The sequence below is a fragment of the Trichoderma camerunense genome (assembly GCF_050948025.1).
Source record: "Trichoderma camerunense strain CBS 138272 chromosome Unknown V8C40scaffold_14, whole genome shotgun sequence".
In the NCBI taxonomy this organism is placed as follows: Eukaryota; Fungi; Ascomycota; class Sordariomycetes; order Hypocreales; family Hypocreaceae; genus Trichoderma; species Trichoderma camerunense.
In genome coordinates, this window is record NW_028145356.1 from 778,037 (window position 1) to 794,053 (window position 16,017).

Here is a 16,017-nt window from a genome sequence, read left to right on the forward strand (position 1 = left end):
ATTGAACAAGAAAAAATTAGAGCAACTTTTCACGACAAGAAACTACTACGTGTGCCTCAGCGCTCGTTTAAAATGCTGCCATTTGACCCTTTTTTTATAGTGTATACAGGGCAGGGTCGGTTGATCATGCAAATAATTCTTTGACCTGGACCTAAGAGCTTATATTTCCTCCCGTAACCTGGCCTAGCACTTTCATCAAAGCCTCGAAACCGACCTTGCAACACTCCCGTAGAGACGCAAAGAGCAAAAAACCCTTAAAACACCAGTTCCCTTTTTGACAAAGTTTATTTCTTGGCAGTCTCGGCCTCAGCCTTGTCCCGAGCACGCTTCTCACGGGCACCCTGGTATCTGGCGTTGCTTCGGGCAATGCGAAGCTTGGTGTAGGCACCACCCTCAACAGCGGCGGGGATCTCGCTCTTCTTGATCTCGGAGAAGCCAGCAGAGACGGAGGCGATGGGCAGGGCAGCGGCGATGGAGGCGACCTTGTCGAGAGAGGCGACGTCGGTCTTGGTGTCACCCTTCTTGGGGGCGTTGGACTTGCGGGGCAGGAGGATGAGGCGCTCCTTGTAGGCCTTGAGGCGGGCAACGTTGGCGGCAAGGCTCTCCTCGCTCAGGTTCTGTCGGCGGAAATCGACGGAGATACCGATGGTGGGAGCCAGGGACTTGGAGATACCGGCCTCCTGTAAATTTTGTTAGAACCATTCCAGCCAATTTAGTGGGTTTTTCTGTTCCTGGTGTCCAGAGGCCTCTGCAATTATGATTGCCTTGTCTTCTCTTTCCCGAGGCCAAAGGATCGCGAGGAAGAAACTCGTTCAGTAAAGTCGTACCTTGAGCTCGGTGAGGGTGAAACCTCGACCGGCACGAACCCGTCGGTTGTACTTAACAGTAGGGCATCGGACGATAGGTCGCAGCTTGTCGACGGGACGAGGAGCGAGAGCAGCAGCCTTGGCCTGACGAGCAGTGCGTCTCCGTGTCTTGCGACCGGGCTATTTCGAACAGGTCAATAATCCACCTCTAAATGTCGAATTTTTTTCTTTCGAGTCGTTGATCGCATACCTGGTCAAAGTGGGTGCGAACCCGGCGCTGCCAATCCTTGCGGAAATCTGTGGGAGGGGTCAGTCGCAGTCCATGATAATTCGCATCGTCGATTCGAGGTTTTGATGGGAGAGTGCTCACGGTTGCTGATGATCGTCTGGTTGTGCTTGATCGCCTGGATGGGAAAAAAAGGTCAGCACTCTTGTGAATTCCAACAATTCAACGTGCTCCATTAGGGATATCTCTACATACCATTGTGTCTGCTTGCGATCAACGTGGGCTCCGGTGGTCGTTGTTCGGAAGTCGTTGAAATTTCGGAGGATGAGACTCGTCAAATTCGTCAAAGGGTTTTCGTGCCCTACAATCGATACGTACCTCGTGGGGACATGCCCTGCCGCGCACCAAAAATCAGAATGCGCATCACGTGCTCCGCTTGAAAATTGTTAGTGCCTTGATGCCTGACACTCTCCATTTCTGCGCCAGGCATCAACTCAGAGCTATAAAATAGCTTCCACGCCGCCACCCTTTCACTCTCCTTTCTTCTTTCCTTTCCTCATACTTACCTTGCTGCGATCGCCTGGAGATCACGAATTCCAGCGCTCAGTCAGGAGGGCCTGCATTGCACATCGCGGAGTCAACTCCTTGCTCCATTGTCCTTCGGGGCCATGGGTGGCGCAATTTTTGATATCAACACCGTTTTCATTGTGACAGTTGCTATATGCAGCATCATGAAGAAGATGAGCCTTGAGCTTGGACGTGATCGTAAACTGCAACACGAGCCAAGTTCTGGCATGTGAATTTTTGCATCCCTTTAAGCGCGATAAGGTGCCACCTAAGTACCGTGTCCACTTTTCTTCTATGCCTAGGTACCTATCTAGTACTGAGGCGAGAATACTTCACATCTGACTCTTTGATTGGCTGCAGATTTGAAGGGTACTTAGGTGGCACCTTATCGCACTCAATGGGATGCACGGCTAGATGTAGCGTACGGCGTGCGAATGACCAAGAGTCTGGCAAGAGATGAAGGCGCCTTGATAGCCTGCCTAATTTTTCCTTGGTAATCGAGGGAGTGTTGAAAATTGTTAGTGCCTTGATGCCTGAAAGCACCCATTTCCGCGCCAGGCATCAGAAACAATTTCCGAGCCGAAGTTACGGCCGCAGCCGGGCAGCCGGGCTGAGGAAGTTACTGAAGTCATCCCGGCAACCCAACCCGGCGCTGAGGAGCTAGATGAACTAGCCGGCCTGTGAGAAGCGTTTACATTGAGTTGGAAGGGCTGGAAATGCGATTTGAATAAATTGGATTGATTGATAGGTGCTGGACTTGTGTGGGGTTTTGTAAGATATCTCTCCCCAGTGTGTTACACTGTATTTTGCTGTATGGGAGTGGCAATTGCGATTTGAGTGTGAACCTAGCTTATGATATGGAGTACTACGGTTCAAATAGGAATCTGTTACGGTGCAAATAGGAGAACTCTTTGAAACAACTATAAGGTATCTTCTCCATGACTTCGATGATGTCTGGTAGTTAATTCTCAATTAGCTGATACCCTCTCATATCTACATCTGGCAAACTTCACATGGTGACGGGTAAGCTCACTACCTGTATCTGCCTACATGTACCTAGAGCCACCTCCTTTTGGCCCTCCTTTCGCAACTATACAAACTACGAACCAGGAACCACGAGCTGCGAACTACAGTACTTATCCTGTAATGCAATACGAGATACAGCTACAAATCACAGCTACTAGGCACGAATTACAAGCTATAAATTACATTACTTTACGGAATGCAGCTACGAGATACAGCTACGAACTATGGAGTGAAGCTACAAGCTACGGTATACAGCTATTATTTACAATACGAGATACACAGAAATACTGCCCCAGCTAGAATTTGCAATATCAATCTGGTACTCTCGGCAGAAAAGACAAAGTAGAACGGGGAAAGGCTTGAAACAGCCACAGACGGAGCTCATACCGAATCTGCAACGAATAAATCACATTCTAGGTAATTATATACCTAGTGTACGAGACTACTAGGTACCTATGTAGGTAGGTATATGACTTATCTTCCTACTGCAAAGTAACTAGGTAGTAGGCAAATAATTGTAGGAATGAAACATGTAATTCGGGCACTATAGCAACTATAAAATGCATTTACGGAAAATATGGTCAATCGTTAACAATAATCACTCTGAAAATAATCCCTGATGAGTAGCAAACTAAGCAATGGTCGATAATTTGGCAATATGATCACTCTTCTTCTTCTTCAACGTCTGCCTCTGCGCCCTCCAAGTCAACATTGACATCATTATCGTCGCATGAATCGAGCGTCAAAAGGGGTTGAAGCCCTTCTATCGGGGCATCAATCTCGACTGCATCTCTCGGTGCGATACTATGGAAAGCTAGAAATCGAAAAGGGCCGGTTGGATATTGTGCAGGGGCGAGTGAGCTGTCTGTTCGTTCACCACGCATGCCTCTCAAGAATGGAGGACCGCGTCCCCAAAGCTGGATTGAATCGCTTGGAGATGTAAAAGTACACGGTCGGTTGAGCATTGAGCACCATTTGCACACATGATAATCTTCTATGGTTGTGTCTCTTTCACATTTGCTCAATGCATGCGCCCCACCCCGCTGCGTGTATTCGCAGAAGTCGCACTTTATCGTTGGGCCTTGAAGGTTCGCATCTGTGTGGTTAAATGATTGTCCTTTCCAGAAATCGGATTCCATCGGCGGCGGTTGAACGGGATTTACCAATGTTGGCCACGTTAGATACTGTTGATGCATCAACCGACAATTCTCCTCAAAGTCAACAAGTCTTGGTGCAGCTAGTGTTTGCGATTTCGTCGGAATCCAAGACAAGGATTGATTGAGGTGGCTATGGACAAGCTCGACAATGTTGGCTGTCGCAAAATACGCAATTTTGTTGAAACCATTGAGTGGCCCTGTGTAGATGATTCGCTCAAGGAGCTGGATCGTCGTCATTACTTTAAACCAAACGCCCAACGCGAGATTGCGATCATTGTTGATAATCCCTCGGCCAAAAGCTCCTACCCATTTCTGAGCGTGGATAGGGATCGATAACCATTTGTCATCAGCTTTCCATACTACTCGGATTCCAAGACTCGATGCTTTACCAAAGTCTTCAAAGGGGCCAATTGTCGGGCACCCAATGTACGGGGTATCATGAGGTCTGCCGTCCTCCATGATCTCAAAATCAAGATAGCAAGGCGTCTTCTGTGCAAGTTGATACCGATCACAAACATCTTTTGCGATTTGGAAGTGTAGTGCTCTCGGGTTGCCTAATCCATCATAATATCCCAAGCTGCGAGCTGCGCTACCTGTGTTATTCCGTCTCATCACGCCAGCAGAGCGGTAAACTTTTATCAGTCGTTGATTAAATGTATGGTTGATGCGGAAGTAATGGATGTCTGTTGTTGTCCATTCTGCAAGTATTGGAGACTTGATATTACACCCCAAAAATTTAAATTTAGGGTACTCGGAAATTTTCGCAGTTTCCGAAGTAATTTCCGTCATTACTTTCCAATTCTGATAGTCGGTGGGATTTGTTGATGCTATGTTTTCGTTATCTCTTTGTAGAAAAGGGGCATAAGAATTGAATAGCGAGATCATTGTCTGTTCAGCCATATCTAGGACGGCTATATTAATTGCTTCTTCAGGAGGCCAGACGATTAATGGTATCATCAGTCGACAATCGCTAGTGGAACGCTTTGCCATTTTATAATGCCACATTGTAGAATGGGTGGTTATTGCACGTTCATGCTCGAGGTGCCTTTTCCATACATGAACTCGACTCTGGCCAATATATATAGCGGTTGAATTGGCATTATTATTTTGATTCGTATATAGGCGAATATATATGCACTTTGAGCCTGGCTGTGGCCATGTAGGTGTTGCTCGAGGTAATTGAATTAGTTGTTGAGTGAGTAGATGTCTGTCTCCGTTGAAGTTCTCTAATAAGATCTTTACAGCAGGGATAATCGCAGAGATAATTGATGATATATGGTCTTTGAATAAGGTATTGTGGAGGAGCTGAAGTCGTTTATTTGTCATTTCGAGTTCCAATTGAGCCTCAACCTTTAGTTGGGCGTTTCTCCAAAAGAGATATATGTGATAATCGAGCAGTGAATGGTCATCCCGGTTGGCAAAGATCAGAGGTGGTTGTGGTCGCGCGGTGGATAACTTGTCGGTAAATGATCGATATAAAGCTCCAATTACCAGAAGATTGGAAGGTATTATAACTATACGAAAATTGAGAAAAGTTAGAGAACAGTCTGGTGTGTAGATTAAGTAGTGATAAACAGTTTACCATCAATAAATCCGCCTTTACGAGGAAACACAACACGAGACCATTGCCTGCTTTGTTGAAGCAGCCATCCTTCTTCATTGGCGTTGATATGAACTGTCCCATCTGCTTGTCGTAGTCCGTTGGGTATTTTACCGCGAAGTGCTTCTGGGATATGAATTGCTGCATCATCATAACAGAATGGCTGGGTGATAGACACTGCCCGTAGATCTTTGGCTTCAATATTGCCTGCCGGATACGGAGGGATTGATAGATGTTGCTCCATGACTGATATGAACTGGAGATTGAACGATAGAAGGATGCTGTCACCGAGAGATTGAACGATGATAGATTGAACGATGATAGATTGAACGATGATAGATTGAACGATGATAGATTGAACGATGATAGATTGAACGATGATAGATTGAATGATCACAGTGAAGACAAGGGAGGTATATGGAATACATCAATGTCTAAAGAAGAAATAAACATATGACTCTATTCAAATAGCTGTACATCCTAGTTCTTACGGCTGCGCATAGTTCAATATTAAAGTGAAGTGAAAGCTAGTATTATTATAACCGCACATATTGTGATATTAAAGTGAAGTGAAGATCAGCAGAGTAATAAAGAAATAAGCATCCATGTAATTGTACATCAGCAACTATTTATTCTAACTACGAAGACTCTATAGATCCTGGTGATAGAGTGAACTAAAAATTACCTGATTTTCAAGGCATCGTGTTCTACAACAGCATGAGGCAGGAACGATAGAGTACTGCCACGTCTTTTTTTTCCCACAACGAATTTTGTTTTCTTACGATTCGGTGAATGCAGTCAATATTCTTTTCATAATCGACAATTGTATAATCCTCCCTTGAAGTTTAATGACAATGTCTATTGTTTTAATTGATCCTTGCTCAATTGTGACTGAATTCTCCTTTTCCATTATTGATATGGAAATCTGTGACATAGCGGTGCCCCCACCAGCTGCTCCCACGCCTCCACCACTTCCGCAGTATACTGAGCGCTGCATCACTTCAACTTCAGGTTTGCGTTACCTTGAGCTGTATTGATTGATATATTATATGCTAACTGAATATATCTATAGTTGGCGAATTACAAGATAATGAAGAATGCAAACTAGCAGCGTTAGAAGAACGAGTGAGATGGTTGCGCTATCAACCATTGATTGCGCACATTGTTTTTTCGCAGCTTGATTGGTCAATACCAATCTTAAAATTAAGAAAAGAGAAATGCTGCCTTGTGATTGGCAGTGGATGCAAGGGATTCCAAGGGAATGCAGCAAAAAAATATAGAGATCACTATAATACTCGTCACCATTTGGAATGGGAAGAAGACCAGAGAAGAAAAGCAATGTCAACGAAGCAAGAAGTCGAAAGTCCGGCACCTAAAATTCAATTGCGGCCAACTATTATTGCAGCATTTTATACTGTTGAAATGGACGTAGATTGATAGCATAATTGGGAGAAATGATGGGATATTGCGGGTATTTGTTTGCAATTTGCATCAATGGGCGATCAGGTTTATTGTATGGCGTTAATAAATTAATGTTGGTGGTGCAAACGCAGTAACGCTTCCTACAGCTGGCGAAAAAGAAACGAAGCCCCCTCTACTCTTACCCATAAGTACTCTTTTCCCTCCTACCTCTCTTTTTCCACCGATGTTCATTTCTCTTCCTCTATCATCACCATTTATGCAAGATGGCCGAACAACCCCCCGGGCGGAACAATCGCCCAGTCATCCCCCCCCGACGGCTTGAGTTGTCCAACATACCCATTGACAAGAGCGACCGGCAGTATGGCCATGCCGTATTGATTGTGGAAGGCTATTGGAAACACGCGATGACGATGACGCCAAAAGAACAAGACGAGTACATTTCGCTCCTGAATAGCAAAGCTTATAACGCACCATCGAAGGAAAACCCATTGCCAGAAGATTACCATCTATATTTTCTATATGGATTCAGTGGTGGAAGTTGGCCCATATTCGTAATGTTAACAAGCATGTTTGGCGAAATCAAGAGCCTTAATGGCCCAAGCGGCAGGACAATCACCAATCTTACCAACGAATACCGCCGGTATCATCGAGATCCAGATCGACCGAAGAATCGTTCATCTATTATTCCGCAGAAAAGAGAATATGATGATGCTTCGTTGCATCAATCCAAGGCCACATCAACTGCGGAGGCTGTGGCGCCTTCTTCTACCACAGATGGTACTACTCCCGTTGACAAAACCCATGGCAAACGGCAATTGAAGATGAATGATGCAAAATCGAGCACCACGATCGACTTGACCAATAATGCACCAACAATCACGGCCATTGATGGAACCAAGCTACCAGAAATCTCAAAGCCCAAGGCAACCCAACTGCCCAATATCGAAAGCATCAGCAAAGCCGGTCGTCTGCTCGGACTAGAAGAGAAAATCGATCGATTGCTGGGATTGGAAGGCAAAATTGACCGTTTGATCGCTTTAGGAGGCAAGATTGACCGATTGCTCCAATTGGAAAGCAAAATTGACCGTTTGATCGCTTTGGGAGGCAAGATTGAAGGCCCACAGGGATTGGAAGGCAAAATCAACAAACTTGCGGAGTTGGGGCCCAGAGTTGAAACCCTCCTCAATACCCTCGACATGTTGGTTGGGATCGAGGATCTTTAGTTGATTAGCTGCAATAGGGCAGGGACACGTCACACTGCGATGGAATGGATGCATACTAGTAGTGTTGATGGCAGCAGTCGATTGCTACTAAGTAGCTTGAAATGACAACTAATTATCATAATTATGCTTACTCAAACTGTAAAATTGTTCTGCGAAACCGAGAACCTGACTCAATTGTAGCTCCCTTCTCTGCCTCCATGACAGGATGAAATAGTCACAATGAAAGAAAACTACGACATTATACATTTAGATATACGTTATACCTACGGCTATAATGTGAGACACAATTTACACCATATAAAGCGCAACTACGAGATATAGCAACAAGGTATAACGATAAGTGACCGGTATAAGCTGGTAAGAGAGGTTATCCATTGTTCATGATGGGGAACTTGCAGCGGCAGTATCAGATATGAGGACTTTTACGCGTTGCACTTGTATCGTGTCTGTGGAAAGGCAAGTGTCAAAGCCTCATGGGGCTAGTCTACTGCAAGGTTTATAATATAGACATGTGCTACAATGCTTGGTTTATTGGCACTGACTATTGGCACTTTGGACTAGCCAGTTGAGATTTATTTATAACTCATAGCTGTAAAGTCGTAGCTGTAACTCATAGATATGAATCGTAGCTGTAAAATTATAGCTGTAAAGTCGTAGCTGTGTCAGAGGCCAGTCACAAAGGATATGCCTCCTTCTTCTTTGAACCCGGATAGGGGAGTTTGAGTTATCAACTAGTCAGCTAGGTGGCTGAAGAGATTGAACAAAGGATATAAGAAGGAGCCACCTACCCTTTGTTCCTAGGAAGGTCAGAGATAAATACAGCCCTTTGTGTATCCCTAGCTGCGTGGTCCGTGAGAATAACCGTGCTGCCTTCAACCCTGACTCTCTCACTCTTCCTTTGAGCCGCCGTTCCTGACAAGCCGTAAACTCGTAGCTGTAAACTCGTCGCTGTAAACTTGTAGCTGTAAATCGTAGATATAAACTTGTAGCTATAAATCGTAGATGTAAACTCGTAGCTGTAACTTATAGCTGTAGCTCGTAGATATAATTCGTAGCTGTAACTTATAGATGTATCTTATAGCTGTATCTCGTAGCTGTATCTCGTAGCTGTATCTCGTAGCTGTATCTCGTAGATATAATTCGTAGCTATAAATCGTAGCTGTATCTCGTAGCTGTATCTCGTAGCTGTATCTCGTAGCTGTATCTCGTAGCTGTATCTCGTAGCTGTATCTCGTAGCTGTATCTCGTAGCTATAAATCGTAGATGTAAACTCGTAGCTGTAACTCATAGCTGTAGCTCGTAGATATAATTCGTAGCTATAAATCGTAGCTGTATCTCGTAGCTGTATCTCGTAAGTGTATCTCGTAGCTGTATCTCGTAGATATAACTCGTAGCTGTAACTTGTAGATGTAACTTATAGCTGTAACCTGTATTGTAAATCGTAGTGTAATTTTACCTGTAACTCATAATGTAAATTGTAGCTCTAATTAGTAGTTATAATAATCAATCGTAGATGTATAATAATTGAACGAGCCTGGTTTAAGTTGAATAGTAAATAAAAACTTTTCATTTAAGACTGACTGACGAAATAATGTAAGTGAAGCTATTTAAATATTAAGAGAAAGTAAGCTGAATTTTAAAAGAAATGCAGGGGGGAAAGAATATAGAAGAGGAAAATCAGCATAATCATGCAATCAATATGATGAAATATTTGATAAACGCCTTAACCCAAACCGAAAACTCTCGTGCCGAAAATGCCTAAACCCCAAAGATCTCGCGTTGATGATTTAATGATGATTGCATCTAGCAATATGCTCCCCGAATTGGTGTTGAAGTTGATTGTAGTCCACAGCCTGATCTTGGATCACTTGAAGAAGAGAGCTGTTCTCTTCTTTGAGTGACTGTTTTTCTCTCTCCAATTCGGCAATTTTAGCTAAAAGAGAAACTTCACCAACATTGGTGGTCGGTGTCGGCTTAAGTCGGGGAGAGTAGGCGGGACTCTTTGCCTGTGGATCGAGGGATGGAGCCTCAAGAACAGCGGTTGATTCGTTTAACGCAGAATTTGGATCAACAGGCTCGGCGACGGGTGAGTAAGGTGGACTCTTGTTTTGTTCCTCATCGGAATCCGACGCAATCGTAATTGGCGTTGAAGGCCGAGGGGGGGCAGGTTGAGACTCTGCATTACCATCAATAGCTGGCGCTCCAGACAGATAAACAGAGATTGGTGACAGCAGTGATGCATTATCGCCCGGCATGTCATGCGTTGTCGTTGACTCACTGGTTGATACATTGGCCGCAGAAACAGCCTCTTGGATCGTTGGCGATGGCGATGGATAATAGTAATGGTTGTAGTATTGGGATAAATCCCGAATTTCGAAATATCCATCTCCATGTTCAACATCAGTCCGAATGCCCTTGAGTTTTCCAATGCCATATATAGCGGCCAGCATGACAAAACGGGCACGGCAATAGTTATTGTCTTCTTCTTTAAGATACTTCCACAATTTGTGGTTGCTTGGTGTACGACGGTTGGTCCGACTCAATATATAATCAGAATTGCGAACCAAATCGATATATGTTTGTTGCTCGTCAGGTGTCAGCAACACCGCTTGTTGATGATAATAATCCACAACGTGGATTGCGGTTTGATATGAACCATGACTGCTGCTGATCATGACATCGTCAAGGTCCAGCTTCAAAGGTCTCGGGTATGGGCAGTCGTCGGGCATTATGATAACTGGTGCTGAAAAAAAGTTAGATAGATAAATAAATATATAGATAGCGAGCGATTTTAACGAACGGATAATTGCGATTCTAAGGATGTAAAATGTTCAGAAAGAGATGATATATTGAGGGTTGTGGAATGTTTGGATGTTGTTTGGACGATGATTGAAGATTGGAATTATGAAGAAGAAAGGAAGAGGTAGAAGGAGAGAGAATGTTGGAAATGGTTCTTGAACTCTAGAGCCTCAGGCATCATATATACAACTGCATAATGATAGTCATGTATTGACAATTGCTAACTGCACACAGCTGTCTGTCACGTCGTGACACGTCTCTCTCCAAGCGACTAGCTATTTCTCGTACAAACGCGTGCTCTACCCCGCTAAGAGAAAAGAGATTTAGAGCAATATAGTATTGGATGCTAAATTTACAATACAAGATCACGAAGCCCTGGTAATAGTTGGGAGGGCCTGCATTGCACATCGCGGAGTCACTCCTTGCTCCTTGTCCTTCGGGGCCATGGGTGGCGCAATTTTTGATATATCCAACTCCATTTTCATTGTGACGCCTGCTATATGCAGTATCATGAGAAAGATAACCATAAGACTTTGAGATTTGATTTCAGACTGGCTGGATGGGCCAAGTTTTGACGTGCGAATTTTTGTATGCACAGCAGGATGGAGCGTATGGAGTACGAATGACCAAGACATGAAGGCGCTTTGATAGCTACCTAGTAGGTATTTCACCTTGCAGATAGAGGGGACGCACGGAGTACCGTATGCACCCATCGCCTGCCGATGAAGTTCTCTTGTCTCTACGGTGGCGATGCGAAAGTCCATCTAGAAAAGGGCATTACATTACTTAGTGAATCGCCAACAAAAACAACTGGCTCTGTCAAACCATGAGCGTCCCAATCAATGTGTCATAGAGATCAGCTCAACTGCCCGTGTAGAATGAAATATTCCCGACCACAGCAGCTATCGCTAGTGCCGATTGTTGCCCTCCAAGAAAACAGCCCATTTCTCGACCCCCGGAATAATCCCGCACCAATCACACACGCCGAATTCCACCCTCTCGCCGTTCTGCGGCTGCACCTTTACAAAAAATCTCACGAAAACGATCCATTTCCGGGTACAGCAAAATCTCTCCTCCGAATCACCTTGGCCCATTGCTTTCCTCTGCCAGTTCTTCCCCAATACGGCCCTTATTCAAAATTCGCCTTTTCTAAATCTCGACAATTGTTTTTCTCTTATTCGTCTAAATTCTTTTTTCTCAAAATGGCGTCCAGAATAGGACCTCGGAGCGTCAAGGACGCTACAAGGTTCACGTCCACCATACCCCACGCTACGTCAAAGTCTGCCACCTCTGCGGCACCAAAGGCTTCCAGGATCCCCGGCGAGACGCCCGAGCAGCGAGTACGGCGGTTGAGGCAGGCGCATCTGGCGGCGCAAAAGGCACAGGTCAGCAAGGCGGACAGAGTCATTGATGCCTCAAGGCGATTCTTTGATGTGGCGCACAGGTGGACGGTGGGGGGCCTTGTCATGTTCACAGGTACGTCGATACGATGCAGAGAATTTGAAGCGGAAGAAACAGGGAGAAGCAGAAGAAGAACCCGGACGCCATTGGGAAACATAGACTGACAAATGAGCTACAGTCGTCGCCGGTGTCGTAAGCGTATACTCAGTCTGGGACATGCTGCGCTACAACCGCGCCCGCCGCGCCGAATGGATAGAAGCCCAGCGCAAGTTCGAAGCCGACGAGCTCTCCACCGCCCGCCTGGCCTACCTCAAGGGCGACGCCACCGAGGAGCAAATCGCCCTCGTCGAGGACGCCAACCGAGAGGCCGAGGAGAAGGGCATCCGCCTGCCCCCCCTGCTATCCCCGCCCGAGCACCGCACACACTTCGAGGAGCACGTCAAGACGGCCTTTGATGCCGGCAAGGCCGCCGAGAGCAAGGGCAAGGGCCTGCTGGGCTTCCTTTGGGGAGGCAGCAACAGCAACACAGAGAGCAGCGCTGCTCAGTCAGTAGGAGACGCCGCAAAGGATGCGTGGGAAAAGGAAAAACAAAACCAGCAGAATGGAGGCCCCTTGGATCAGCTTGCCCTGGACTCTGGAAGCTCCACGCCGGAGCCCAAGAAGAAGGGGTGGTGGTGAATTAATGGGCAGCAGTAAAACAGGACAAGAGAGAAAAAGAGAGAAAAGAAAACTATATATCATGTTATTTGGGTACTGGGGAGGCGGCAGCCGTGTATCATACGACTTGTGGATGGGCTTGCATTAGATGGAGTCGGGAGTCATTTGTTGTATGTACTATAAGGGGACACACCTCCCAACTTCTATATCATATGCATCTGAATTTGTTGGGCATGCAGGACTAACGAAGAGATGTACGGGGATTTAAAAATGGAAATGGAAATGGAAATGCAGCCCAAAAGAAGACAGCACCGGTGTTAAAAATGTACTTTTAATTATTAGTCGGTCAAGTCTTGAATAATGATGAGTCGCTTCTCATATAGTGTAGTTCGCCTGCTGTGTACCCATGTTAATTCCCCCAAAAAGCAATATGTAATGTAATAGGTATGTATAGACCGCATGTACGAAGCAAGTCGCTTGTTCAACGAACGCTTCTCTGAGGCTATGCAAGTTGTTGCTGACCCGAACAAGGAGTCTCTTTTCTTCTGTATAAAAAACAATGCAAGTGTTTATGCGTGATATCAATAACGAATGCGTCGCAAGCCCAATCCCTCCGTCAAACTCCGATGAAATGTAGCGGGTGCAAAAATCAAATAATGTGACCCTGGATGTCGCAATCAACCAGCAGTCTTTGGTATTTCCAGAAATGCCCTCCCATCTTTGCACGCAGCGGAAGGGTCATCGGTCTCAGGCTTGAAGCGGGTGGCTCCAGCCTCCGTTTCGGCAAGACAGCCGTCTCTGTACATCTTGGTTTTCGGTTTTTCGTGTATCGTCTGTGGTCGGAAAGCTTGGCCAGCCGTCGTCGCTTCTCATGCTAATCGAGAGGCCTGACAGCAGTATCCCACAAATCCGGGTCAGATTTGGGGTCGGCTAGTTTTGTCTTCCCCTGCTATGAGATGACGATGTGATTAAAGTGCCCGGGAACTTTGAGCCTGCACTTTTCACAATCGGCTCGGTACCCAATGCTGAAACTTTTCTTCATCCCAGGCTGCCACGTCCAACTGTCAATCGTATGCTTGCTCCGCATATGGCCTCTCCGTCCAGGGCTGGGCGAAGGGACGTCGCCGTCCAAGTCAACCGCATGCGAACGTGGTGGCGACTCAATGTCCATCATATTATTAGGGTGGTCCATCGCACGGGTTGGCGAAGGTGGTAACCCTGCGTTCGCGTCCATGACTACGCCCATGTTGTCATCAACCATCATGCCAGCATCACCGATGTCTTGATCTTGTACGCAGTCTTCTACTTCGGAAATTGGCGAAGGCAGCCTTCGGTGATTTTGCACAGCTTGCCAGTCTTCCAGGCCCGACATGATACGAGGTACTGACTGGTCGTCCGAGAAGCCAGCGGGATGATGGCCCAGGTTAATGACCCCATTAAGCGTCGTCACAACAGGACCAGGACCTGCCCACTCGTTCTGCTGGCCACGCCCATGTGCAGCAAAGTTTGGCTGGATTGGCGTGGGGATCCGACCAGAGCTCATCACCATGTTTGATTCCCTGCCACTGTAAGGATGGGAGTTTACGGCAGATTGGTGTGGCCAAGAGGCAAAGTTGGGCTGTGGGACATGACCATCAGAGTCGGAGCTGAGGGGTGAAGAGTACCACTGTTGGGACGACTTTGGCGATGTTCGGAGAGGAAGGCATTGGATTCGTTTCTACATCAATGGTTAGTACACTTGTCCCAGTGTGAAGAGCATCTCTCTTTGGACTCACGCTACGATGCTCTTCCAAGCCCATCGAGATGTTTTCCATCTCCGCGTCGCCATCACGGCCGCGCTTTCGGCTGGATTCCGACACCACGTCCATGTAGTGTTGTGTATGAGACATTGCAATCTGCTTGGTCTGGGCACAGTGTATAATATGCAAAGAGAACAATGTTTGGGCAGCGGTGTAAATGGCAGAGCAATAGGGGCAGAAATAGATACAAAATTGACAGGCTTGATAGGTGGGTGGCCGCCGCCTTGCCTGCCACAAGATGCACGAAGGGTCCTCTAGTCCTTTCCGGAGTAAAGAGCACCTAGTAATTGTACAGTGGCACAACCGTCCAGAGCGGTGCAATGGCGAGTGCCTGATTCAAAAGCTGTGGCTGAAGCAGGATGCTTTTGAAGGGCCTAGCTGAGGCAAGACAGCTCCCAGCTAGCCCTGCCAAAGATCTTGGAGTTGGTGAGGGGAACGCAAGGGAAAAAAGCCAAGGTAAGCCGCCGTCAATCGAGGACAGCTCTGGACTTTTGGATCGTCAAACTTGGGCAAAATACAGAGGGGAAGAGACACCAGAGGAGATGAGAGATCAGAACTGCGCGCCTTGCGGTGTCGGTCTGCTGCTATTATATGAGACGAGCAAACAGCGATCCGGGAGATGGCTGGGGAGGAACTCGTATCATTCGGTGTGCGCAAGGGGCTGGGCGAGGCGGCAACTCTAGGCCGTTTCTGCACAAGAGAATAGTAATAACAGTAGAGGCGCAAAGCGATGATGGATTGGCTTCAAAAAAACGCTCAAATATCGCAGTGCAAGTTGCAAAGCAATGGGGCTTCTTTGTATGTCGAGAGCAGAGAAGAGGTGAAGTCCCTTTTGCTCGGTACAAAAGCCATCGGCAGGCATCGGTGCTGGTCCAAGTACTGCCGACGGACGCTGTAATTGACTGCCTAACCCCACTGCTGCACCCCATTCCGATGCGCGCAGCCGCTCAGTCAGCACTCCACCAAAGGGCTGAAAGCACGAGCCCAAAGGCGGTGTTACTGATGCTTCAAGTCTCTGATGTTAGTCGTACCGCAGATGGAGTGCCACAGCGCTGATGGAGAGAGTGACGGCTTTCTTGGCACCTATTCTGCTATACTACATTGATGCCATGAACGGTCATTAACTCTCAACTTTGCTCTTTTCCTCTCCATTGTGTAGTTGCCATACCACGTTTACGTCAGATCAATGAGAGCCATGTTGCATTGGTTCACGCTACTTTACTATGGATGATTCTGCCTCGCAAAGGGGTCTTTACAGGTAAGTCGAGAACGAAATGCACAGCACCGCCAAACTAATGGGGTATTGCTACGCTACCCATGCGCTGTGATAGAAG

General features: G+C 46.4%; 6 protein-coding genes across 6 annotated transcripts; 2 read left to right on the forward strand and 4 right to left on the reverse strand.

Annotated features, from left to right (window-relative positions):
- Nucleotide 1: 1 nt before the first annotated feature.
- On the reverse strand, nucleotides 2-1,356 carry V8C40DRAFT_251269 (60S ribosomal protein eL13). Its single transcript, XM_083217154.1, has 5 exons — nucleotides 1,288-1,356; nucleotides 1,177-1,210; nucleotides 1,057-1,103; nucleotides 828-986; nucleotides 2-680 (listed from the first exon to the last, which is right to left on the reverse strand). The coding sequence occupies exons 1-5, from the start codon at nucleotides 1,288-1,290 to the stop codon at nucleotides 285-287; spliced, it is 639 nt and encodes a 212-aa protein (XP_083070952.1). The 5' UTR covers nucleotides 1,291-1,356; the 3' UTR covers nucleotides 2-284.
- Nucleotides 1,357-3,287: 1,931 nt separating this feature from the next.
- V8C40DRAFT_268158 (uncharacterized protein) lies at nucleotides 3,288-4,241 on the reverse strand (the record flags this gene model as incomplete). The annotated part of the gene is made up of 1 exon (XM_083219934.1): nucleotides 3,288-4,241. One exon carries the CDS (start codon nucleotides 4,239-4,241, stop codon nucleotides 3,288-3,290), a length of 954 nt encoding a protein of 317 aa, XP_083070953.1.
- Nucleotides 4,242-7,062: 2,821 nt separating this feature from the next.
- V8C40DRAFT_251276 (uncharacterized protein) lies at nucleotides 7,063-8,102 on the forward strand. The gene has a single exon (XM_083217155.1). The coding sequence runs from the start codon at nucleotides 7,068-7,070 to the stop codon at nucleotides 8,025-8,027; it is 960 nt and encodes a 319-aa protein (XP_083070954.1). The 5' UTR covers nucleotides 7,063-7,067; the 3' UTR covers nucleotides 8,028-8,102.
- Nucleotides 8,103-9,748: 1,646 nt separating this feature from the next.
- V8C40DRAFT_281062 (uncharacterized protein) lies at nucleotides 9,749-10,756 on the reverse strand (the record flags this gene model as incomplete). The annotated part of the gene is made up of 1 exon (XM_083221519.1): nucleotides 9,749-10,756. One exon carries the CDS (start codon nucleotides 10,754-10,756, stop codon nucleotides 9,815-9,817), a length of 942 nt encoding a protein of 313 aa, XP_083070955.1. The 3' UTR covers nucleotides 9,749-9,814.
- Nucleotides 10,757-11,814: 1,058 nt separating this feature from the next.
- On the forward strand, nucleotides 11,815-13,264 carry V8C40DRAFT_251280 (cytochrome oxidase c assembly-domain-containing protein). Its single transcript, XM_083217156.1, has 2 exons — nucleotides 11,815-12,302; nucleotides 12,406-13,264. Exons 1-2 carry the CDS (start codon nucleotides 12,029-12,031, stop codon nucleotides 12,903-12,905), a joined length of 774 nt encoding a protein of 257 aa, XP_083070956.1. The 5' UTR covers nucleotides 11,815-12,028; the 3' UTR covers nucleotides 12,906-13,264.
- V8C40DRAFT_251283 (uncharacterized protein) lies at nucleotides 13,145-14,673 on the reverse strand. Its single transcript, XM_083217157.1, has one exon. The coding sequence runs from the start codon at nucleotides 14,431-14,433 to the stop codon at nucleotides 13,834-13,836; it is 600 nt and encodes a 199-aa protein (XP_083070957.1). The 5' UTR covers nucleotides 14,434-14,673; the 3' UTR covers nucleotides 13,145-13,833.
- Between the last annotated feature and the right edge of the window lie 1,344 nt (nucleotides 14,674-16,017).